Here is a 22,339-nt window from a genome sequence, read left to right as displayed (position 1 = left end):
GTATAGAGTCACACCTCTTCAAAAGTCTGTTTCCACACCACACCCATCAGCATGGCATCCATATTCCTACACCATAGTCCAGTTAGCCCCTCCACATCCTGCTTTCCAACTCCTTCCTCTTGTAGCCTCAATTCTACAGTCAAACTTCAGAGTTTATTGTTTGTTTTGTTCTGTCTGACCTTTTTTTTAAAGATTTCTTTATTTATGCATACAGAACTGGGGTACAGGCCAGAGGTGCAGGGGCTGTGAGAGGCTTCCAGAGTGGGGAGCAAGACAGACAGACTGATGAAGTACTCTGCTGAAGGGAGCAGCGGGCAGGTCAGGAGAGGTCTGCCACGCGATGTGGATCACCTCCAGGGCGGGAATTGAACTCATGCTGAATGGCTTTAGCTTCTTAGTGCTGTGCTTTATCCCACTGCATCACCAGGGAGGGCCTCTGTCTGACCTTTATGTGTGTGTGTGTGTGTGTATTACATCATTCTTCATTTTTAGATGATGTATGCGGTATCATCTCTGGTATAGTCCCCTCTAGTTTCTTTCTCACCTGCTCAAAGCTCTACCCAAAGCTGTGGAGATCTGGCACAGTTTTACTTCACTTTCTCCCTGCCCTCATTCACAAAGAAGTACCAACACAGGGAAGAATGATACAAAGTAGATTTTGACAGAATGGAACAGGAAGCCAGGACTCTAGATCATTAGAAAATCAGTCAGATAGCAGCAGAAACAGATCTCAGATTACATGGACTTGTCTATCACTTATCAATGAGAAGAGGGCCTAGAGCAGAGAAATATCTTCCCAAGTCCAGCTTCTAGTTGACAAATCCAGAACTCCATCTCTGTGCCAGCCACACACAGCTTGGTCCTCCCCACCACCCTCCTCCACGTGGAGTAACTGAGAACAAATTATTCATGCTCGCTTCCAGGTTTAGATGACATTGATTAAACCATTGCCTTCCCTGACATTTAGGAGACCAGTCAGGAGATGAAAACGTCACTCAGATGCTCAAGCAAGCCCATGACTGCCGGAAGATGGCCGAGAATGCAGCCAAGGCTCTCCTTATGAAGCTAGATGGCAGCTGTGGGGGGGCCTTCGCAGTGCCGGGGTGCAGCATCCAACCCTGGGAGAGCCTGTCCTCCAACAGTCACACCAGGTAATTCTCAGCCTTCTGCCTTTCTGTCTGATGCACCTTCTCCAATTTGTTTTGTTCTCTATTTCTTCATTGTTTGATTTTGGGGAACTTTTAAGGCTAGCTAAGTTGCATTTGCTGCAAACAGTGCATAGAATGAAGACCCAGACTGCTGTATCCTATTATACCTAAACTAGTGTTTTCTCCCTGTCTAGTGCCTCTGTCCTTTGTAAGCTCTTCTTAGACAATGGTTATCTTTTTCTCCCTCTCTTTTGACTGGTAGAGTGATGCTATGAACGTACAAATAGCCTCAGCTTTGAAAATAATTAATTATAAACCCAAGCTCAAGTTCAGAGTTTGTGGATCTGGAGAACTGAAGTAGTATTGTAAGTCTCACTTAATGTCAATTGAGCATTGGAAATTGTGACTTTAAGTGAACAGGCATACAATGAAACCTTAAATGACATCATTTATTCAGCAGCAGCTGGGATTCCTTTTTCCTTAACATTGTAATAAGACAACTTGGAAGAAAACAATGTTATTCGAAGACCTGATGTACTTGAAAAAGATGGGGGAGCAAGTAATGAAGGCCTTGCTGAGCATAATTCACTGAAGCCCTTGACTTCTTTGGGTGTGTTAAAGGCCTTTTCTAGTGACCATCTCATTTCTTGTCACTGAAGCAGCAAAAAAAAAAGGGGGGGGGGGAATTCCTCACCTTTATTACTAATCCTCAGTGTAGATAGAACTTCGGTGGAGATTCTCATGTGATGGCCAAAATCATGATAAAAAGAACAATCAACCCAGTTCACAGTTGAGAAAATCTTGGCTGACAGGTATGTTAGTGACTTACTAAGTCAAGGTCACATGACTGATAGATAAAAGCAGAGTGGGCACCAAACATATTATTCTTTCCAGAATACCATCTTGGACCTCATGATATTAAAAAACAGTGTCTCCTTGCAAATCAAGTGACAAGATCTACAAAACAGTAGACTGAACTCAAGAGCCATAGGATTAATATTGATGTTTTCTTGGTGCCTGAAAGCAATTTAATATTCCCATATCTCTTCCCCACTGGTAGGACAAGCCATCTGCCTAAGTGCATCATTTACCTGTCCTGGATCTGCTGCCTCAGGAGAGGGGACTTTCCCAATAACGCATTGGCCAGGGGCCCACAGATAGAGGGTACTTATTTCCACTTGACTCCAGCAACAATTGTCTTACTCAGGGAAGCACAGATTATAATTTACTTTTTTCTTAAAACTACATTCTTTTTTTTTAAAGATGATAGCAGGTGTTCTTTTTTATGACTTCCAGATGTATATAATCTGTAATTTCTGTTGTTCTTTTGGAATAGAAATGTAGTGTTCATTTGCCAACAATATTGTCCTGTTGAATCAGTAAAGATACGGATTGGTTTGACAGGAAATGTATAAGCTACTGTCTCGGTAGCTTAGAAGGTTTATGTTACAGATGCTGTGTTCACATTTTACTACCCCAAATGTCACTGTGTCATGTTAAACTACATCAAAGATAAATTTGGTATCAATCAGGAATAGAAACATTTTTTCATCACTTATTTAATGGGGACCTGGTTTTGAAAATTTCTTAGAAATATTTTAACATAGAGCTAAGCCTTAATTTGGATAATTTCCTTAGAGAAATTTAATTTTAGGTAACATACTTCTGCAGGTTCAGATAAATTCTGCACATGGTCTCCATTTTCAAGGATGACCTCATTGAAGAATGGTCCTTGAACTAATTTCAGCCTTAAATGGATTTTCCCACCAAAGCACAGAGGAATTTAGCTCAGATTTCATCTATATCTTAACAATTCACCTCCATACACCACCCAATCAGAGCAACTCCACGTGGGAACAGAAGCTCCACATGCTGAGCACCATGTGAAAACCACATTCTTATATATATATATATATATATATATATACATATATATATATTATTCATTTATTTATATGTTACAATATTGTTCATTTTTGTACAATATTTTCTTTCTCTTTGCAGATGTAGTCGTCATAGAATGTCCATTACCAATTCACCCGTACACCATCACCAAAGTCCTTTGTATCTGTTTTGATCTCTCTCCCTCCCCATCTGCTGCAGAATGTCTGATTTATAGTTGCCTGTTAATTTTGTTTTGTTTTGGTTTATTGTTATTATTTTCCCCCGATTCCTTATTTGGTTCTCCTGTATTCCTCCTATAAGTAAGATCATCCTATGTTTTCCTTTTTCTTTCTGGTTTATTTCACTAAGCATAATCCCTTCTAGCTCTCCATGAGTTTATTTTTTCTGATTGTTGAAGAGTATTCCATTATGTATGTATGACACATCTTCTTACTCCAGCCCTCTATTGGGGGCATATGTGTTGTTTTTATATCTTACCTATTATAAATATTGCTGCAGTAAACATAGAGGTGCAGGTATCCTTTTAAGTCAATGTTGTTGTGCCCTTGGGTAGATTTCTAGGAGTGGAATCACCAGATCATATGGTAGCTTCATTTTTAGTAGACTGAGGAACACACAGCTTTCCATAGTGGTAACAATCACTTCCTTAGCACCTGATTCAACTCACTACTCTTTTGCTAACCCTGCATTCAGGAAAATATCACAAATTAACAAACATATCCTTTCATAATTGTAATTCATCTTGCCTATAAATCCAGCTTAGACATTTCCCGGTGTCAGATTTATGGGAGAAATGGAGCCTCCTGTGGCCCCATATATCCCACTGTAACCAACTAACAGAATTTTAATCAGAGATCTTGTTACTCAAAATCTCTGGAAAGGAATGCTGATTGCCAGGCCTCCTGGTGCCTTTCTGCAGCACATGGGCAGCTGCTAATGACAGCAGGATTCATGGCTTTGGAAATAACAGCACAGAGATGGTTACCATCAAAGAGAATAGAAATGGGAGCCAGTCTGTCAGCCAACTCTGTTGGCAGGAGCCCAGGGACGCTGCTGTTTCATCTTTGAAAAATACAACCATGACCTCATCAGAAAGTGTAATTGTCTTAATGGACAGAGTAACGAGGTAATGTTGATTGCCTGGATAGCTTTATCAGCATATCACAACAGCAAGGCAAATGGACTGAATTGTTAGGAAGCAGGAGTAGGTATTATTTTTTTTTTTAAAAAAAGGTCTTTATTTTTGTTTTAATCAAATCCATCCTTTGTGTCAAGCATCACAATTTTAGTGCATTTCATGGAAGTGCAATTATCATTCTAAATCTACAAAAGGACTTGTGGCCAAGAGCAAACAAGACATAATAGCATAATATGTTTGCTCTCATGAGACCAGAATTGAGCCTCCCTGTCCTGTCATCAGGTCTAGGTCACAGTGAGTCTCTGGTACCCTGAGGGACCTAAGTACCACCTGGCTGACAAGTCACCATGGGTATAAGTCCCAAGTGGAATGTAAGGCAGGGGAGCTCAAGATGCCTGTCCCTCTTTCTAGACTAGTCTTAATTAAAATAAAGTTTCTTTGCAATAGAAAGAAAAATTGAGGACAGTGGATTCATTTCCATTAAAAGGATGAAAAAGTCATCTAATCAGGACCACTACCTCCCAAATCCATGGCACAAGAGTTGGACTAGATCTACCTGTCATTATCTTCCCTCTATAAAAAAGGGGTGTTTTTCTCAGCCAAGTATCAGGAAAATTCATGCAAAGCCTTTTGGAGTAACTCTTTTAGGTTCTGAGAAATAGGTAGAGACCTGAAATGCCTTTTCTCTGTAAGACTTCCTCGTTTCAAAGAAATTCTATGCTTGTTATAAAGTAATCTCTATTTCTGAGTGTTAAATGAATAGTACACAAGATAGAAGTCTTCCACATTAGGGCCCCCGTTAGAAAGAACACAGCAGTGTACACAGATTTAACTGCATTAGTAGTCAAGATTTTTGTTTGCAAATCACAGGCATATTCTCAAATCACTAAAACAAAGACTGGGAAAAAAATTTCCAGTCTTGCTGGAAAATTATCAGGAGCTGTCCCTCCAGGTCGATGGCCAGGACATAGGTGGTTAAGTCAGAGAGCAGAAGAGCCAGGCCCCTGCTCCAATGACTATCATTCCCTCCTTGCTGTAGGTAGGCCCCAGATGACAGGAAAATGGCATGCCGTCTACATTCATACACAAGGTGACCAGGTCCACTGGTGACAAGTGAGAAAATCCTGGGAAGGTGCCTCCAGCCCAGCTGGGCCTGGTGATCACCCCAGTTTTGTCTGGCTGTGGCAGTACCTACAGTAGCCACAAACCTGGAGAAGAGAAGGAGTAGGGCCCAGAGAAGGTGTATACTAGGTGGGCCAAAACAGGGCATCTTTAAAAACATGATGTCTTCAGCAAACCTGGAGTGGAAAGAAATATTCTCAACCTGATAATGGCAATCTATGGGAAGTACACTTAGACACTGAATACTTCCCAGTCCCTCAAATCTCAAGACGATATTGAACTATTCAGTTAATACTTTGTAGTTAACATTACATTAGAAGTCCTAGCTGGTGAATTAACATAAGAAACCTAAAAGTAGTAATGATTTTTAAAAAGTGATATCTCTAAAAGCTTGACTACATCTAATTTTTAACCTACTGAGGATCCTATTGTGTGACTCTCCTGAAACTTACTTTTATTAGCATGCTTTTGGACATCTTGCTATATGTGTTGTTTGTGTCAGTAGCCACATACTTTCCACTGGATGGCAATACCACTATATAGTTAGTTTCTTTTTATTAGACATTAATATACAGATTTTTACTTATTAGAACATTGCTGCAGCTACCATCCTTGTGCTTATTTCTGTGACTCATATGCAAATTTCATGGGATCAATTCTGAGGAGCAATGTTTTCCAGTTCACAAATGATGGTTTCAGATGTCAAATAGGTCTTCATAGACATGACCCAGTCACTGTCCCACAGCCTTATGTACTGCTCACTGTGACAACTGAGTAGTGCAATTGTTTTCAACTGGACCAATCTGTAGGCAAAAACATGTCTCATTAACATTGTCTGATGTACCTCTTAATTAATAGTGGTTTTTATTGTTTTCTAGCCCAGGGAAATTGTTAACAGCACTATAGCACCCAGGCTAAGATGGTATCTGTTTTGATGTGTTGAATCAGGAATTGTTTAATACTTGTTTTAGGGAGGTTTGCTTTCCAACACTATCATAATAGCACCTTTAAACTGACAGCATAAATAGAATCTGTCTCTTACACATGTCTGCTGCTTCTTTGAATTCCACTGTCACTTAAAGTTTAGAAGCTTTCTCCTGAAAAATGGGCAATTTTTTAAATATATATTTATTTATTCATACAGAACTGGGGTGCAAGACAGAGGTGCAGGGGCAGTGAGAGGATTCACCAGAGACAGAGTGGGGAGCAGAACAGGCAAACAAACAAAAGTACACTTCTGAGGGGAGCAGGGTGCGGGTCAGGAGAGGTCTGCCACACCATGTGGTCACCTCCAAGGCCAGGGATCCAACCCTCACTGAAGTGACTATGGCCAGCTTGCAGTGCTGTGTCCCAACTCTTTGTGCCACCAGAGAGGGCCCCAAAATGGGCAGTTTTTAAGGATTTCAGTTAATGCAACATACTTCCCATGTTCAATTTTTGTTCAATTATTTCATCTCATTTAACTTCTGCTTCTCTGTGTGTAATCCAGAGTACACAAACAGGTTTGCATTATATTCAGTGTTTTTAGTCCTTTTAGACCAAGAATTGTCTAAAAAAACTAAGAAAGAGGTACACCTCCACACAACACTGAAAAACACAGGCAGATGACAAGGTCAGCTTTGTTCTTGGTGGCATGGAGTCACCATGAGTGAACTAGAGTCACTGGGCCAACCTCTTCTCCAAACAAACTTCAAACACTCAGCAAGAGGTCAGCCTCAGGGTACCTTCCTTCGGAACAGAAGCTGTTCCTTGGTAGAAATGAAATCTTAGCTGGCGCCAGAAAATGTGGTGGGGTTGGGGGAGGGGGAACTTTGGGAAAAGGTTACAAAGCAAAGGAAATATGATGTCCTTCTAGATTTCCACCAAGGCAAGTCAAAGAAGCTGAAGGAGAAGGATTTTTCTTCTATGGAGCAGGGTTTGTCTAATGGGTTCTTTTTATGGTTTGTTTGTTTGTTTGTTTGTTTTCAAGATTCACTTATGCATACCAGAGCTGAGGTCTAGGCCAGAGGTTGGGGAGGGGATGTGAGGACTAACCAGAGACAGAGTGGGGAGAAGAACAGGTGGATCTATTAAGATACACTGTTGACAGGAGCAGGGGGCAAGACAGGAGAGGTCTGCTGTGCCATGTGAGTTAGCTCCCTGGCTGGGGATCAAACTCATGCCACAGTGCCTGGTGATAGCTTGGTAGCTCTGAGACTTGAATCCCTGTGCCATTAGGGAGGCCCTTGTGGGGGTTATTTTGAAGATAGTTTGGAATACAATGTAGCGGTACAGCAAAGAGGATGTTTGAAATCAGCAGCTGTTTGCACAGGCCTGCAGCCTGCGGGACAGGTCCCGGGTGCCCTCTGTGGAGCAACCAAGGCAGTGCTGGGTTAGCTAGCTGGTGGGAGAGAGAATGAAGGGCATGAGAGCTCACATGATCTGGCCGAGGACCTCAGAAAACTGGAGCAAAATGCAAACTGTGCTTAGAGGATGTGGGTTCTTCCTCCTCATTCTCCCCAGCAATCCCTCACACAACCCCTCCCCCAGAAGAAGTGAACTGAGCCCATGAGAAAGTGATTGATTCCCCATGACAACCGAGATTGCAGCATTCCAATCTGAAGAGTTAATGGATGACTTAACCCTGGCCTGGCAGCCAGAACAGGCTCTCCAGAGACCACAGTGCCTTTGTCTTCCAGAGGCTGGAAAAAGACTTGTGCCACCCCTCTTTTACCATTGTCATAATCATATTCCACGGTGGAACATTAAGGGCATACACAGAATTGTAATTAGCCTCACTTGGTCGGTTCCCTGTGGGCATCCAGATAAAGAGAGAGGGAAGCGGAGGGGCTGCAGGATGGGAGGGGCTTATGTTGAAATTAAACTTTCCCCCTGTAAAAGTATTTTATTTTTAAAAAGATTTAAGTTGGGTGGCGCAGCGGGTTAAAGCACTGCACTGAGAAGCTTAAGCCACTTCCGCATGGGTTCGATTCCCGCCAGCCCTGGAGGAGACCACATGGCGTGGCAGATCTCTCCTGACCCGCCCGCTGCTCCCCTCAGCAGTGTACTTCATTGATCTGCCTGTTCTGCTCCCCACTCTGTCTCTGATGAATCCTCTCGCCGTCCCTGCACCTCTGGCCTGTACCCCAGTTCTGTATGCATAAATAAATAAATCTTAAAAAAAAAAGATTTAATTTGATTTATTTATGCATATAAGAATTGGAGTCTTTTTGTAGGCCAGTTTTTGCAGGGGAGGGGGAGGGTTTAAAGGATTCACTAGAAACAGAATGGGGAGTAGGACAGGTAGAATGACTGAAATACACTGCTGAGGGGAGCAGCAGGTGAGACAGAAGAGGTCTGTGTACCATATGGATTAGTTCCCTAGCCAGGAACTAAACTGAGGCCATCATGGTATTAGTGCTGAGACTTAACCCGCAAGCCAGCAGAAGGCCTGCAAAAGCATTTTAAACAAGTATAGGAACTGTAGGCAGAAATCTTTTGTTCCATTTTTTCCTTTCTGAAAACTATAAACATAAAACATGGTGCGTGGCCAGGCTAGGGCCCAACAGTGTTCCAAGACACCCCCAAATCTGTCAGGGTCTACTCATCCACATTCACATTCTCCTGGAAGGTTCAAGGGGATTTCTCAAGTCCATCCAAACATGGGCCTTATCCATTGGACTAGGGTCTGCTGCCTGACCTGGTAGGTAGCGACAGACTGAGGCAGAATCCTGACTCTGGAAAGGGCTACTGCATGGCTGTCTCTCCACCCCAGAGGAAGGCCTGTCCTTTCCTCAGCCTAGTAATGTCACTAGTGCCTCCCTCCTTCCTGCAGCTCCATAGATCTGATGATCTTCTCTGGACAAAGAGCTAGGGTAGCAGAGGAGACACATTTATTCAGATATCTGACGTCAGAGACCTGCTGGTAATCACAGCAACCAACAGAGCAAAGGGGCATCTTCTAGAACATTTGGGAAGGTCCCACATGTCACAGGCTACCAGGCTAGTGCCCACTTTTTCTATGGGATAGTGCATATACATGCCTCAGAACTATCTGGGATAGGGAACTATCCCAGATCTCCCCTGTCCTCCTGTGACTGAAGTCCCAGTTCTGTAGATCTTGGAAGTCTGGCTTGGGACGTGCCTTCTCTACCAGGTCCCTGGGTTTTCCTGATTGGCCCACCTTTTGACACCCACATGAGTAGACCTATCCTGCTCAATAGAAACCAGACATAGCACTGTGACTTCCGCATCTGCAATATACTTAAAGAACTCTAGCTTTTAGTGCCTTTTGAATTTTGAAACCTCTGAAAATGAAAAAAAAAAAAAAACCAGCAGTGCTTCAAGTATAAATGTTAGATTTCTTATAAAGTGGTTCAAAGAAATACAGTAACAGGTCATCTGGGCGGCAGGAGCAAGGGTGTTCATTATTCTCTGTTTTTCTATATGCTTGAAATTTTTCAAAATGATTTTTTTTTAATTTTTTTTTATTTATTCATACAGAACTGGGGTACAGGCCAGAGATGTGGAGGGTGAGAGGCTTCACCAGAGACAGAGCGGGGAGCAGAACAGGCAGATAGACGAAGTACACTGCTGAGGGGAGCAGCGGGCGGGTCAGGAGAGGTCTGCCGCGCCATGTGGTCACCTCCGGGGCAGGCGGGGATCGAACTCATGCGGAAGTGGCTTTAGCTTCTTAGTGCTGTGCTTTAACCCGCTGCGCCACCAGGGAGGGCCTCAAAATGATTTTTAATGCAGGGAGGACTAGCATGGAAAAGTGAGCCTCCAGCCCTAGCTGGATTCCTTTCCTGAAGCCTCTTCCCAACTCACTGGAAGAATAGTGTTGTTTCCCAGCACCACCCTCCAACCCTTCGAACACAGCTAACCCTCAGCACTATGGAATGCTTTATGAACAAAGGAACTGCTTCCATCTGCTTTAATTTTGTTGTTTCTGTGTCTGTGGAACATTAGTCCTGTCCCTCCACATCAACGTTGACAATCCCTGAAAGTGAGTGAGCCTAGGAGGTTGCAACAGAGCCATGGACAGGCTGGTTTTTTGCTGCAGATGCCAGTGGCAGGACCTGCCTCTCTCATTGAAACAAGCCCTTGTCCGGCAGCTCTCATCCCAGACTCCAGACACCAGGGACCTGAGTGCCCTCTGGTGGGGGTGCCATTTGCTATTTTATGCTGCTTTTGAACTGTTTTGTTTCATTATAAATGTTCAGCTGAAGTTTTACAACTGGAGAAAATACAGCTCGAGGTAAAACAACCACAGCAATTATTAATAACTCATTTGTCCTCAAATTTGCCTTCACCCACACAGATATTGTTGCAGCAGTCCCTACTAGGTCCCCCTGCCTCTGCCCTGGCCACCCTGCCCTGCCTCAGCATAGTTGCCAGGGGCTCCTGTTAGGATGTAAGGCAGATAATGTAACTCTTCAATTGCAAACCCTCCAGAGGCTCCAAATCTAATTCTAGAGAAAAAGACACAGTCCTATAAACACATAAACCATCCCACACACATCCCCCTTCTCTGACCAATTCTCCTACTTCCTGTCCTGAATCTGACTCCAATTTTGACTCATTCTTACTGGCCAAAGTCACTGCCTTAGGGCTTGAGCATCTTCCACATCCTATTCCTGGACCACCCTTCCTTCAGCTCCTTTACTCACCTATTCAAAGGTGACTTTATCACAGCTCTATTTCGTACAACTTATTTCAGTAATTCCATGACCACTTAGTGCTCCTTATAGCTAATTTAAATTTTACACCATGGTAATTCTCACTGTCTAATATACTATATATTTTACTTGTTTGTTTGAACAAAGAGGTTCATCATGCCACTTCCAAATCTACAGAGTGTATGAGATGTTTGACTCATTGACAGAGTACCTCTGTATTAGGGTTCTCCAGAGGAACAGATTCAATGGTGTGTGTGTGTGTGTGTGTGTGTGTGTGTGTGTGTGTGTGTGTACACACATGCATGTCTGTCTGTATGTATACAGAAAGCATTAACTGATTTTAAGGAATTGGTTCAAATACTTGTAGAAGGTAGCAAGTCCTAAATCTGCAGGGCACACAGGCAGAGTAGAGACCCAAGGAAGAGTAGATGGTGTTGAAAATCCAGACTGGCAACACAATTTCTTTGCAGATGTCAATCTTTTCTCTTAAAGCTTTCAACTGATTGGATGAGGCCCAACCACATAACAAGACTGATCTATTTTGCCCAAAGGCTATCAATTTCAATGTTAATCCCATTGAAAAAGTAACTTCGGGTGTTTGGCCAAGCAGCTGGGTGCCATGGCCTGATTAACTTGTTGTTATGAGTGTAACCATCACAAAACCTTTGAAGAGAAAGTTAGTTATGTGTTGGTTGGGTTGATCTGCTCCCTTTTTCTCCAGGGGAACATAGTAGCTGATCTGATAGGATGAGGGAAGTGGGAAGGGCAGATACTCAGGATTGTTCTTACTTGAAATCCACTCTGAGCCCAAGATGCTTGCTTCCTCAAGCTTCAGAATGACAGTCACCTTCTCTCCACTCCCTTTCTCTCTTCGAAGCCTTGTTTCCTTGATAATGTATCATGAACAGGAAGGGAATTATCCTGGGTCATACCCAGTTATGTGGAGGAGAATCCATTCAGGGAATGGGAGTTCTGGGCATGTTACCCATATTTCAGCAGAGGAGAAGAGAACCGTCTGTAGACATTGTTTTTTGCCTGGCACACTGTAGCAACAGGAAACTCAAGAAGATCGAGCTGGGAATGAGTAGAGTAAGGCCCAGATTAGTTGTATACCAGTATCCATTCTTAGGACTGAGCAGGCCATTGAATGCCTTTGCACTTCACTTTCCAAATCTGTAACAATAGAGGTGATAATGCCAACTTGGCCTTTTTCATTTTTTTTTTTTACCTTGTCATTCATTTTTGAACCATGTTTGGTTTCTCCCCTCAGGTTTAATCCCCATCAAATTTCCATTACCATATCACTCATGAATCATCACCATAGTCTCTTGTGCTATTCCCTACCCTGTTTTGATCCTTCTTCCTCCCTCTTCCCTGCTGTATATCACAGATTTATAGTTATATGCAAGTTTTGTCTTTTTTCCCCCCAGTTCTTTGTTTGGCTTACCTATTTTTCTCCTATAAATGAAACCATCTAATGTCGGAGACCATGACAGACATTTTTCAGCATTATCAGTCATTCTAGTCAGCATCTCAAATAAAGCAGCAAATCTTCAAGTTCTCCTATGAACAATCCTTTCCCAGGTTCCAAATTGTCCCAGGAGGAAGTACATCCTAATCATATTTTATCCATATTCAGAAAGACAATCTACACTCTTGATTTATGCTAAGGTACTTTCCTGAGAAAATCATTGTCAATTGTTAAACATTTCTGTAACTGGTTCTCAATGTCCAATTTGGCCGCAAATAATGGAGGGCTAAGAATTGCTTGATGGTCAAATACAATTGCTATTAGCCAAAAACAAGTACAAGGTAGTTCAGTAAGCATCACTATGGAGAGTCCCCTTACTATGTCTTCTTGGGTACCAGAACTCCCCTTTTAATGTCTTCTTGGGAACCAAGCAGTCTCCATCTTCTAGGGAATCTCCCCCATTGCCCGAACCTTGTCATGAGACAGCATGGGTAGCATAGCCTACGTAAATCCAATATTCTTTTTTCTTTCTGATTTATTTCAGAGTATAGTCCCTTCCAGCTCCATACATGTTGCTGCAAAGACATAAGTTTATCTTTTTTGATTCCTGAATAGTATTCCATTATGTATATATACAACATCTTGATCCATTCATCTGTTGTTGGACACTTATATTATTTCTATATCTTAGCTATTATAAACAATGTTGCAATGAACATAGGAGTGCAGGTTTCCATTCAAATTAATGTTTTTTGTGTCCTAGGAGTGAAATGTTACATCATAGGGTAGCTCCATTTTTAGTAATTTGAGGGTCCTCTGCACAGATTTCTATAGTAGCTGGAGCAATCTGCATTCCCATCAGCAGTGTTAGAGGGTTACTTTTTCTCTACATCCTCACCAACGTTTTTTATTGAAACCTGACCCCTTTTTTTTTTTCAAGTTAAATGGGCCCCTGCTTAGTTCTATTGCTGTCATTACAAAATCAGTTCCCTAAAGGCTGGTATAGGCGGGTCCAGCAGAGGCCCAGTAAAACCTCTGTAGGTACACACTGCTCTCAAAGACTAGAGGACTGACTGGATGAGGTGGGCCTTTCTAAACCAGTGGGGGCTGCCTGTCCACCAATGGAAAAGGCCAGAAACTTCCAAAGAGCTACAGCCTCAGTTTCCCAATGATAGAGTCCTTTCATTGTGGTCTGATTTTAGTCACAGGCCACCACACTGGGTTCCACCAAGGTGCATCTCAAGTCTGCCAGGCCCTCACTTGTCACCACTCAGCACTGGTGGAATCCTTGTGGTAGACACTACTCAGCCTTGATTTGCAATCAAGTTGTGGCTCAGGGCACCCTGTTTTCTGAGTTGTGATTTAGTGTTATACATAGCAGTGGTTTCCTGGTACAAAATCTCTTCCAGCACTCACAACCAGAGGATTGCTGTTGGCCACCTGGAGACTATGTATGCATGTGCACATGCCCATAGGTCACACCATAGGTATTTTGTTTTTCTTTTTTTTTTTTAAGATTTATTTATTTATGCACACAGAACTGGGGTACAAGCCAGAGGTGCAAGGGCAGTGAGAGGATTCACCAGAGACCGAGTGGGGAGCAGAACAGGCTGACTGACAAAGTGTTCTGCTGAGCGGAGCAGTGGGTAGACAGGAGAGGTCTGTTGTACCATGTGGGTCACCTCCTAGGTGGGGATTGAACTTGCACTGAAGCGGCTGTGACCAGCTTGGAGTGCTGTGTTTTAGCCCTGCTGCACCATCAGGGAGGGTCCCTATTTTGTTTTTCAACTTACTGTGTTAATTAAATATCTCTCTTCTTTAAAGTCACATCCATATATACACCTATTTTTATTGAAGACTGTTTATTTTATTTCCTTGTTGAATCCATCTTCACTGTTGTCATAATACTGCTATCTACAAAATTCCCTTCCCTTTGAAATGTACTAAACCCTATATTCCATAAAACAGCTTTGTAGAATTATTTCCTTAGAATTCATTTCTAGAGCCCCTATAAGTCTTAAATATTTCTATTATTCTCCATGCTCATTTCTTTTTTTTTAAAGATTTATTTATTTATACATACAGAACTGGGGTGCAGGCCAGAGGTGCAGGGTGGTGAGAATATTCACCAGAGACAGAGTGGGGAGCAGAACAGGCAGATCGATGAAGTACACTGCTGAGGGGAGCAGCGGGCAGGTCACGAGAGGTCTGCCACGCCATGTGATCACCTCCGGGGCAGGCGGGAATAGAACTCATGCAGAAGTGGCTTTAGCTTCTCAGTGCAGTGCTTTAACCCACTGCGCTACCAGGGAAGGCCCTCTCCATGCTCATTTCTTTCCTAGAAGATGGTACCAATTCTCTGCGCCTTGAAGACTGTTTGTTTTTTTTTTGGGGGGGGGGGTTAACTACCATAGTGTTTACAGTATGTAGGCTATTGAAGAGACAGTGTGGACAAGTAAAGAAAGCTCTTTTAGTGCTGATGTGAGAACATGATTGTTTCCTTCTCTTTTCAGCACCACAAGCTCCACAGCCAGTAGCTGTGACACTGAGTTCACCAAAGAAGATGAGCAGAGGCTGAAGGACTATATCCAGCAGTTGAAGAATGACAGGGCAGCTGTGAAGCTGACTATGCTGGAGCTGGAGAGCATCCACATTGACCCACTCAGCTACGATATCAAGCCCCGAGGAGACAGCCAGCGGCTGGACCTGGAGAACGCTGTGCTGATGCAGGAGCTCATGGCCATGAAGGTAACTTTGGGGGCCTGTTTCAAACTCTGTTCCCATGCCTACCAGTCATCAGGAGGAATTATGAAAAGGCCCCTAGAGGAGTATCAGAGCCCATTTATAAATGAGGACAATTTCAATATGTTGGACTCATGAGGTCTGGATATGTTCCTGGAGGGGCCTGGGGCAGACCCACCTAAAGCTGTTAGGAAGGTTTTCCTTATAATGAACAAAGAGCTTCTTGCCTGCAATTTTGCCTGTTCATCTCAATTCGGGTCCACAGAGTGACGTACACACAATTTTTTGCATATTAGTCCTGCTGGCGTGTAGAAAGCACTATTGCAGCTCCTCCCAATGCTGTCTTATCTCCAGCCAATACCTACCAACAGCTCAAGGCCCTGGTCACATCCTTCTTCTCACTGACTTCTCTGGACCCACAGGAGGAGATGGCTGAGCTGAAGGCCCAGCTCTACCTACTAGAGAAGGAGAAGAAGGCCCTGGAGCTGAAGTTGAGTACGCGGGAGGCACAGGAACAGGCCTATTTGGTTCACATTGAGCATCTGAAGTCAGAAGTGGAGGAACAGAAGGAGCAGCGCATGCGATCCCTCAGCTCCACCAGCAGCAGCAGCAGAGACAAGTCTGGCAAGGTAGCGGGGCACAGCCCAGCGCGGCCTCCTGCCTGCCCTACCACCGCACATCTCCTGCCCTGCTATTCCATTTTTCCTTATGTTCACAGAAACCATTCTCAAGATCTGAAAGATTTGCAACTTGATTACAAATCATTTTGAATGCAAAGAGACCAATCCACATTTTTTTTAAAGATTTATTTGTGCATACAGAACTGGGGTACAGGCCAGAGGCTCAAGGGCAGTGAGAGGATTCCCCAGAGAGAGTGGGGAGCAGAACAGGCAGACTGACAAAGTACACTGCTGAGGGGAGCAGCAGGCGGGTCAGGAGAGGTCTGCCATGCCATGTGGTCACCTCCAGGGCAGGAGGGGATCGAACTCATGCTGAAGTAGCTTTAGATTCTCAGTGCTGTGCTTTAACCCGCTGCACCACCAGGAAGGGCCCAAATCCACATTTTTTAAAAATTCTCCCTCTATATCATAGTAGAGGCATTATCACATATCACACTCTTTAACAGGGAAGACAGCTATCCTAAGGTCTGATAACTTCCCCTTATCTGTCCTGAAACTCTGTATCTCAGACTCTATCCCCAAGTTACCTCTAGACTGATCCCATCTGCACAAGCCACACAGAATTCCCATTTACATAGGAAAATGAGGGGTAATAAAAGTACAGCTAATAAATGGCAAAACTGAGACAATCCAAATCTAGCTAACATGCTCCCGCCTCTCATCTGCACTGCCGCTGACATAGCTGACAATGCAGAAAGCAAGCTGAGGTGGCAGAGTAGGAAGAAGTGCCCTGAGTTACAAAGGCTATCTTGCAAACTCACGCCCATTAACCTATAGTTCTTTTCTAGAATTCAGTTCAATTCATCATACCATATCTCAGAATTACTCTAAACACTGTATTGGAGGGGGGGGGAGATAGCTCTAAATCCTAAATGGTCATAGCCTTCATCTCAGAGTGCTGAAATCTTGTGTATTCTTATAAATACCACTTCTGACAATCCCAGAAATGTGGGGCATATGATGCCTTGCTGGTGTTAGGAGTGGCTTCTCGAAGCCCTGAAAAGTGGTACCTCTAGAAGAGCTGTGTATCTGGAAAGAAAGCAGGTTACTGAAGCCATGAGATAGTTCTTTCTAAATAGCTAAAAAAATTTCAGTGTCCTTCACAGCTACACTTGGCCCACCCCGCGCCTGCTAAGGATCTAAGGGAGGGAGTACAGTGTCCACGAAGGCCATATGCTCATTTGTTAGATGTGGTTTGATCCTGCAAGGTTCTGGGGTCAGTCCCCGGAGTTTGGGTTTCCATGGAGACAGTGATGGGCAAGTAGTTGACAATAAGGCAGAACTATATCCTGAATGGTAGGGTCTCTTCTGAGTTGGTAGGAGGAGGTCACAGGCCAAGCACAAAATCCAAATGTGGGGGCTTACAGCAGGGTTCCTGGACTGAGACCCCCATGGGGAGCCAGAGCAAGCAGAGACAGAGGCCAGGGCAGAAAGGGGAATGGAGAAGTTGATGCACTGGCTGGAGAGGTTGGCCTGATGGACAGTGGCAAGTCACTGAAGGGTTTGCTGCAAGAGACACTGTGACACGCTCTGGGCTTTGGAAAGGTACCTGTGTGTGTATCATGATCCATCTGACTCCAGTGGGGGTGAGCAGCAGCCAATAAAATACTGCTTCATAGAGCATCGAGTCAGACAGGATGGGATTTTCCATTCCATGCAAATATTTTAAGATTTTTATATTATAGCCTTTCAAGTTTGTTAGTGGTCACTTGGGGACAGACTGAGAAACAGAGCTCCAGTGTTTGTAGGTACAAGCCCTTAGGATGTGGTGGAAATGAACATGCCAGCATCTTGCCAGAAGGTCCATGAACCACTAATTTTCAGAATTTATTTTGACTTGGGGAAGTCATTCATGGAACGACTTCAAAATACAGAAATCTCTGATGGGAGAGGTAATTTGGTCAGATGATTTTAAAAAAATTGTACACTCGTGTAAGAGGCTTTATAAATGTACTTGGTGTTGTTCAGGTGGTAAAATTAGAACACACTGATTTCCTTGTCTTTCAAATATTAAATCCACTTAATACTTCAGTGAACTCTCTATTCTGGGATGTTTATTTGATCTTATTTATTGGTATATGAGGCAAAAAGAGTAAAAAAAGCCAACCAGTCAGTATTTCAGGGTTCTTCAGTACATACAGGCAGCCACAACTACTCAATTTTGCTGCTACATAATTGGAGTTTGTATTTAGTAACTATTTATGGACAATGGAGTTGGAATTACATCTAATTTCTATATATCACAAAGGTATTGTTCCAATTCTTTCCATTTTTCTTAGGATTTGAAAAACAGAACAGCAATTCTTAGTCTGTGGGCCCTACCAAAACAGGTAGCAACAAAGATTCAGATCTCGAACATCCACTCTTGCTCCATAGGATTTGTCCTTCCCTGTTTAAAAATTTCTCTGCAGCAACAAATTTTATCCAAGTTGCATTCAATTTTTATAGCTATTATCTCTATACTACCAAATGTGTTCAGTGAGAGGCAGGTAAGACAAAGCAACCTCTGTTATAAAGTATTACCATCACATTGGAAATTGGTTTGTAGGGAAAGAGCTGCAGGCCACAGGCATAGTAAAGGGAAGGGGTGACTGCTGTAGCAGAACCCCCAGGTATGATGGCATTTCTGTGTCAGGAGGGGGTGAAAGAGACCGTGCCCTCCCTCATCTGTACCCCTACCTCTGATTTATGCTGCTATACCTCTCAGACCATCTCCACATGACTTTGCAATTGCTTTCACACTCCTGTGACAGATCACATGCCTTTGATTCCCTGGCCGGGATGTGGTAAATTCTTGGTATATGACTGTTCAGCAAATTATCAGATAAGTGCCTGCCCCAGCCACTTCATTATGAAGTAAAACTCTGTACTCTGTCCAGGTGTGGAGAAGGTGGAGACCTCCACTGGGGATTGGATTAGATTCAGGCTTTAAAAGTGCTGCCGTTTAATTTCCTCCTCTGTAAACAAGAGGATGTTTAGATGGTATGAAGGTTCCTGTCTGATGCTAAGACATAGGTGGGGATGCACTTGTCCTGCTCCTTTCTGAGTATTCTAGATGCCCATATCAAACCCAGTTAACCTCTTAAAGCTACAGAGATGGTGTTCTCCCAAGGAGAAGTGGGATGGGAACAAGGACACTCATTGTATTTTGTGGGTAAGCTGAGTAAGGAGAGGCTAGTCAGGCAGCCCAGCTGAGTCTGACTCCTGAGCCCACGTGCTCTCATTGGTGACTTTGTATATGTCCTATCTCTGTGCCTTCTTTCTCTCCTTGGTAAAATGGGACAATGAGGAAGTTGCCCCGTAATGACACATTGATTATATTTGTGAAATTATGTAGTGTGTAGACCCACACCCAGCTCCCTGGGCACTCAGCGCTCTTGGCATATCACTGCCCATGGCCAGCTGGGTGGCCTCAGGTTCAAGTGCTGGTTACTGGCCCCTGCTCCAGTCACCTCCAATATGTTGCCAGTGTTCGCAGACACTGCTCCAGGCTAACAAGTGTGCTTGCCTTTCTCAGGAATGTGCTGATGCTGCCTCCCCAGCTTTGTCACTGGCTGAACTGAGGACAACATGCAACGACAGTGAACTGGCTGCAGAGTTTGCTAATGCTATCCGTCGGTAAGCACCCTTCCTTCCACTCAATGAGCATTTATTCCAGGAATGATGCCTTCATTCTGTTTTTCGTTTGTTTGTTTTTTTAATAAGGATTTATTGATGCAAAGAAAGAACTGGGGTATAGTTCCAGACAGAGGTGCAGGGGGTGAGAGGATTTACCAGAGTGGGGAACAGAACAGGCGAATTAACTGAAATACACTGCTGAGGGGAGCAGCGGGCAAGACAGGAGAGGTCTGCTGTGCCATGTGTGTTAGCTACCTGGCTGGGGATCGAACTCAGGCTGTAATGGCTGCAGGTATCTACATAGTGCTGCACTTGACACTGTTGTGCCACTTGGGAGGGCCCATTCTGTGTTCTTTTGGCTGCTTATGTTCCACTTTTCATGGATCATTCCAGTCGTATCTGGGCAGGAAGAACGGCTGTTTGTTTCTTTTGCCTCGGCCAAGAGGGACAGACTGCAGAAGGCTTCATGGGGGAAGTCTGAGGGAATACAGAGCAGTCATATCTCCGGCAAATAGAAATAGCTTTCCTTTTTCGTTGTGTTGTCGCGTAGCAAGAACCTCCAGGACAGTGATCAAATGTAGTGTTCAAAATTGGCATCTCCCCACTGTTTCTAGCACCAGTGGGAGTGCTTTCCCATCCATGACCTGTGTTCAGTTTGGACATCTCCTGTCATTTCAGTGTTTCTTCACCTCCTTCCCTTCTCTCCCTCTGCGAGGAGACCACCCGCGATTCATTCAGCCGAGCCTCCCATAACTTCACTTTTCATTTTTAAGGTTTATTTATGCATACAGAACTGGGGTACAGGCCAGAGGTGCAGGGGTGGTGAGAGGATTCACCAGATACAGAGTGGGGAGCAGAGTAGGCAGATGGATGAAGTACACTGCTGAGGGGAGCAGCAGGCAGGTGCCATTGCCATGTGGGTCAACTCCAGGGCGGGGATTAAACTCATGCTGAAGTGACTTTAGCTTCTTAGTGCTGTGCTTTAACCTGTTGTGCCACCAGGGGGTCCAGTTTTCATATTTTACCATCCCTTAGGTACTATCCCATAGAAAAGTAATGTAAATTACACATAATTTAAAATTTTCTATTAGCCAAACTAAAAAAGTAAAAAGCGGTTAAATTCTCTTTATTTGACTTTACTGTGTATCCAAAATATCATTGCAACTTGTAATCAACAGTTTTAAAAATATGTTAATGAGGTAGTTTATCTTCTTGTACTAAATTTTCAAGATTTGATACATATTTTTCATTCAAAGCATATCTCAAATTCAAACAAACAAAACTTTGCTCAGGAACATCTTATGACTGGACTGCCTTTCCAGGCAATTCTAAAGAGACTCTTTAGCTCACTAACTTATTTAGTTAAAGATATTGTGGTGTTTGACTTATGGTTTGAGTTGATTTTAGTGATGAAATCTAGCATCTCTTTGTAATGGTATGAGAGTTTCTTGCATCTCTCTGAGGGTATTTACTATGTGTTTTCTAAAATTTTATTTTCTCAGCTGTGTATAACTGTTTCCTCACACATAAATTCTCTTAAGAGTTGAGCTCCCTTGGTTTTGGCTCACAGCTCACCATCTAGGCTTCCTCCTGGCTGACCACAGTTGTCTGGGTTGTGTGTCTGACCTGAGCTTTTTGCCCCTGCTCTGATGTCCAGCATGTCCGATTGGACGGTCTCTAAAGCCTGTTTCTTTCTGTAGCAGCTGAGTGTTTTGAGCTGTGGTTTCTTTTTTCAAGAAAGAAAAATCTGCCCTTCTCTTTGCTCATGGTATCTGGTGTGCCAAGAGTACTCCAAGCTTTCTAAAATGCCTTGTGGATTTTTAAAAATTACATATCCTTTTGTTTCTGGAGATTTGGGGTAGAGTGAAAGGTTACATGTGTGCACAGTCCACTATCTCCCTCCAGTGGAGTTATTTGTACTATGATGTAGCCTTCAAACTGAAGGCAGATTGCCTATGGGGAGCTTTCCCACCCTCCTGACTCACTCAGATCCCTTTTATCTTTCCATTCTTCTGTTTTTACAGTGCCACTCTCTGGCCATGTGGTTAAATTGTAACTGCTTTGCTTGTGTCAGGAGAGAATGGCAACATAGGAAAGTCCCCTCCACAAACCTGAGCCACAGACTATGCAGCACCTCAGGCTATAAGCCCACACCCTGATTCCTATTTGGCTATGGTGTGTGTGAGCTAAGCCCCTCCATTTTACAATTTCCCAAACCTCAAAGTCCTTCTCAGGCAAAAATAGGATGCAGATTCTGCTGACTAAACATAGAGATTTTCTTTGTCATTTTGGTCACAAGAGATTTTCAATAACCAGCCTTAAACTGGTTGGCATGGATTTCTAATCAAGACCCAGATATATGGCGCCAAGGAGGCTCTCAGAAGGCTACAAGAAAATAATGAAATTATGCTGTAAATACAGCTTAGAAACTAGAATAATCATTCATAAGGGTATAGAATACAGACACCTGAGGGCTGAGGTTTGGCGATCTCTTTATTTTAAAACATCAAATGGAAACCAACACCTTCTTTGACAGTATTACACGGGAAAAGCATTTTTGTCAGGTCACCTTGTTTTTGCAGATGCCTGCACAGCCAGTGTGCTGCACAACTCCCATTTTAGGTGTTATTTCTTGCTCTTGGACCAGGTAAAATTTAAATGCATAACTTTTCCACCAAAAGCTATATAAAAGTACAGTTGAGGGAAGGGAATTTGCAGAAATTACTCTTCTTTGTACTTAGAGAGGGTTTATGTAGCCAGCCCTCCCAAGCAGAATTTTTTTTTTAAAAGATTTATTTGTACATACAGAACTGGGGTACAGGTCAGAGATGCGGAGGGTGAGAGGATTCACCAGAGAG

At 43.3% G+C, this 22,339-nt stretch overlaps 1 protein-coding gene across 2 annotated transcripts in view; it reads left to right on the top strand.

The window, feature by feature from the left end:
- The window catches only part of MCC (mutated in colorectal cancers), a 312,445-nt gene that overhangs the window by 278,396 nt on the left and 11,710 nt on the right, over window positions 1–22,339 (top strand). For both annotated transcript variants that reach the window (XR_001145197.1, XM_004678375.2), the window contains exons 12-15: window positions 968–1,151; window positions 14,955–15,189; window positions 15,606–15,812; window positions 19,381–19,481. Coding sequence is in view for 1 of the 2 variants with exons in the window: in XM_004678375.2 (XP_004678432.1) it covers window positions 968–1,151; window positions 14,955–15,189; window positions 15,606–15,812; window positions 19,381–19,481 (727 nt within the window). In the remaining variant the exon portion in view is untranslated. The remainder of the gene's footprint in view (window positions 1–967; window positions 1,152–14,954; window positions 15,190–15,605; window positions 15,813–19,380; window positions 19,482–22,339) is intronic.

This window comes from Condylura cristata, unplaced genomic scaffold, assembly GCF_000260355.1.
Source record: "Condylura cristata isolate star-nosed mole 26May11 unplaced genomic scaffold, ConCri1.0 scaffold00007, whole genome shotgun sequence".
In the NCBI taxonomy this organism is placed as follows: Eukaryota; Metazoa; Chordata; class Mammalia; order Eulipotyphla; family Talpidae; genus Condylura; species Condylura cristata.
The sequence above is the reverse complement of the archived record's forward strand: the minus strand, read 5'-3'. Positions and strand labels throughout refer to the sequence as shown.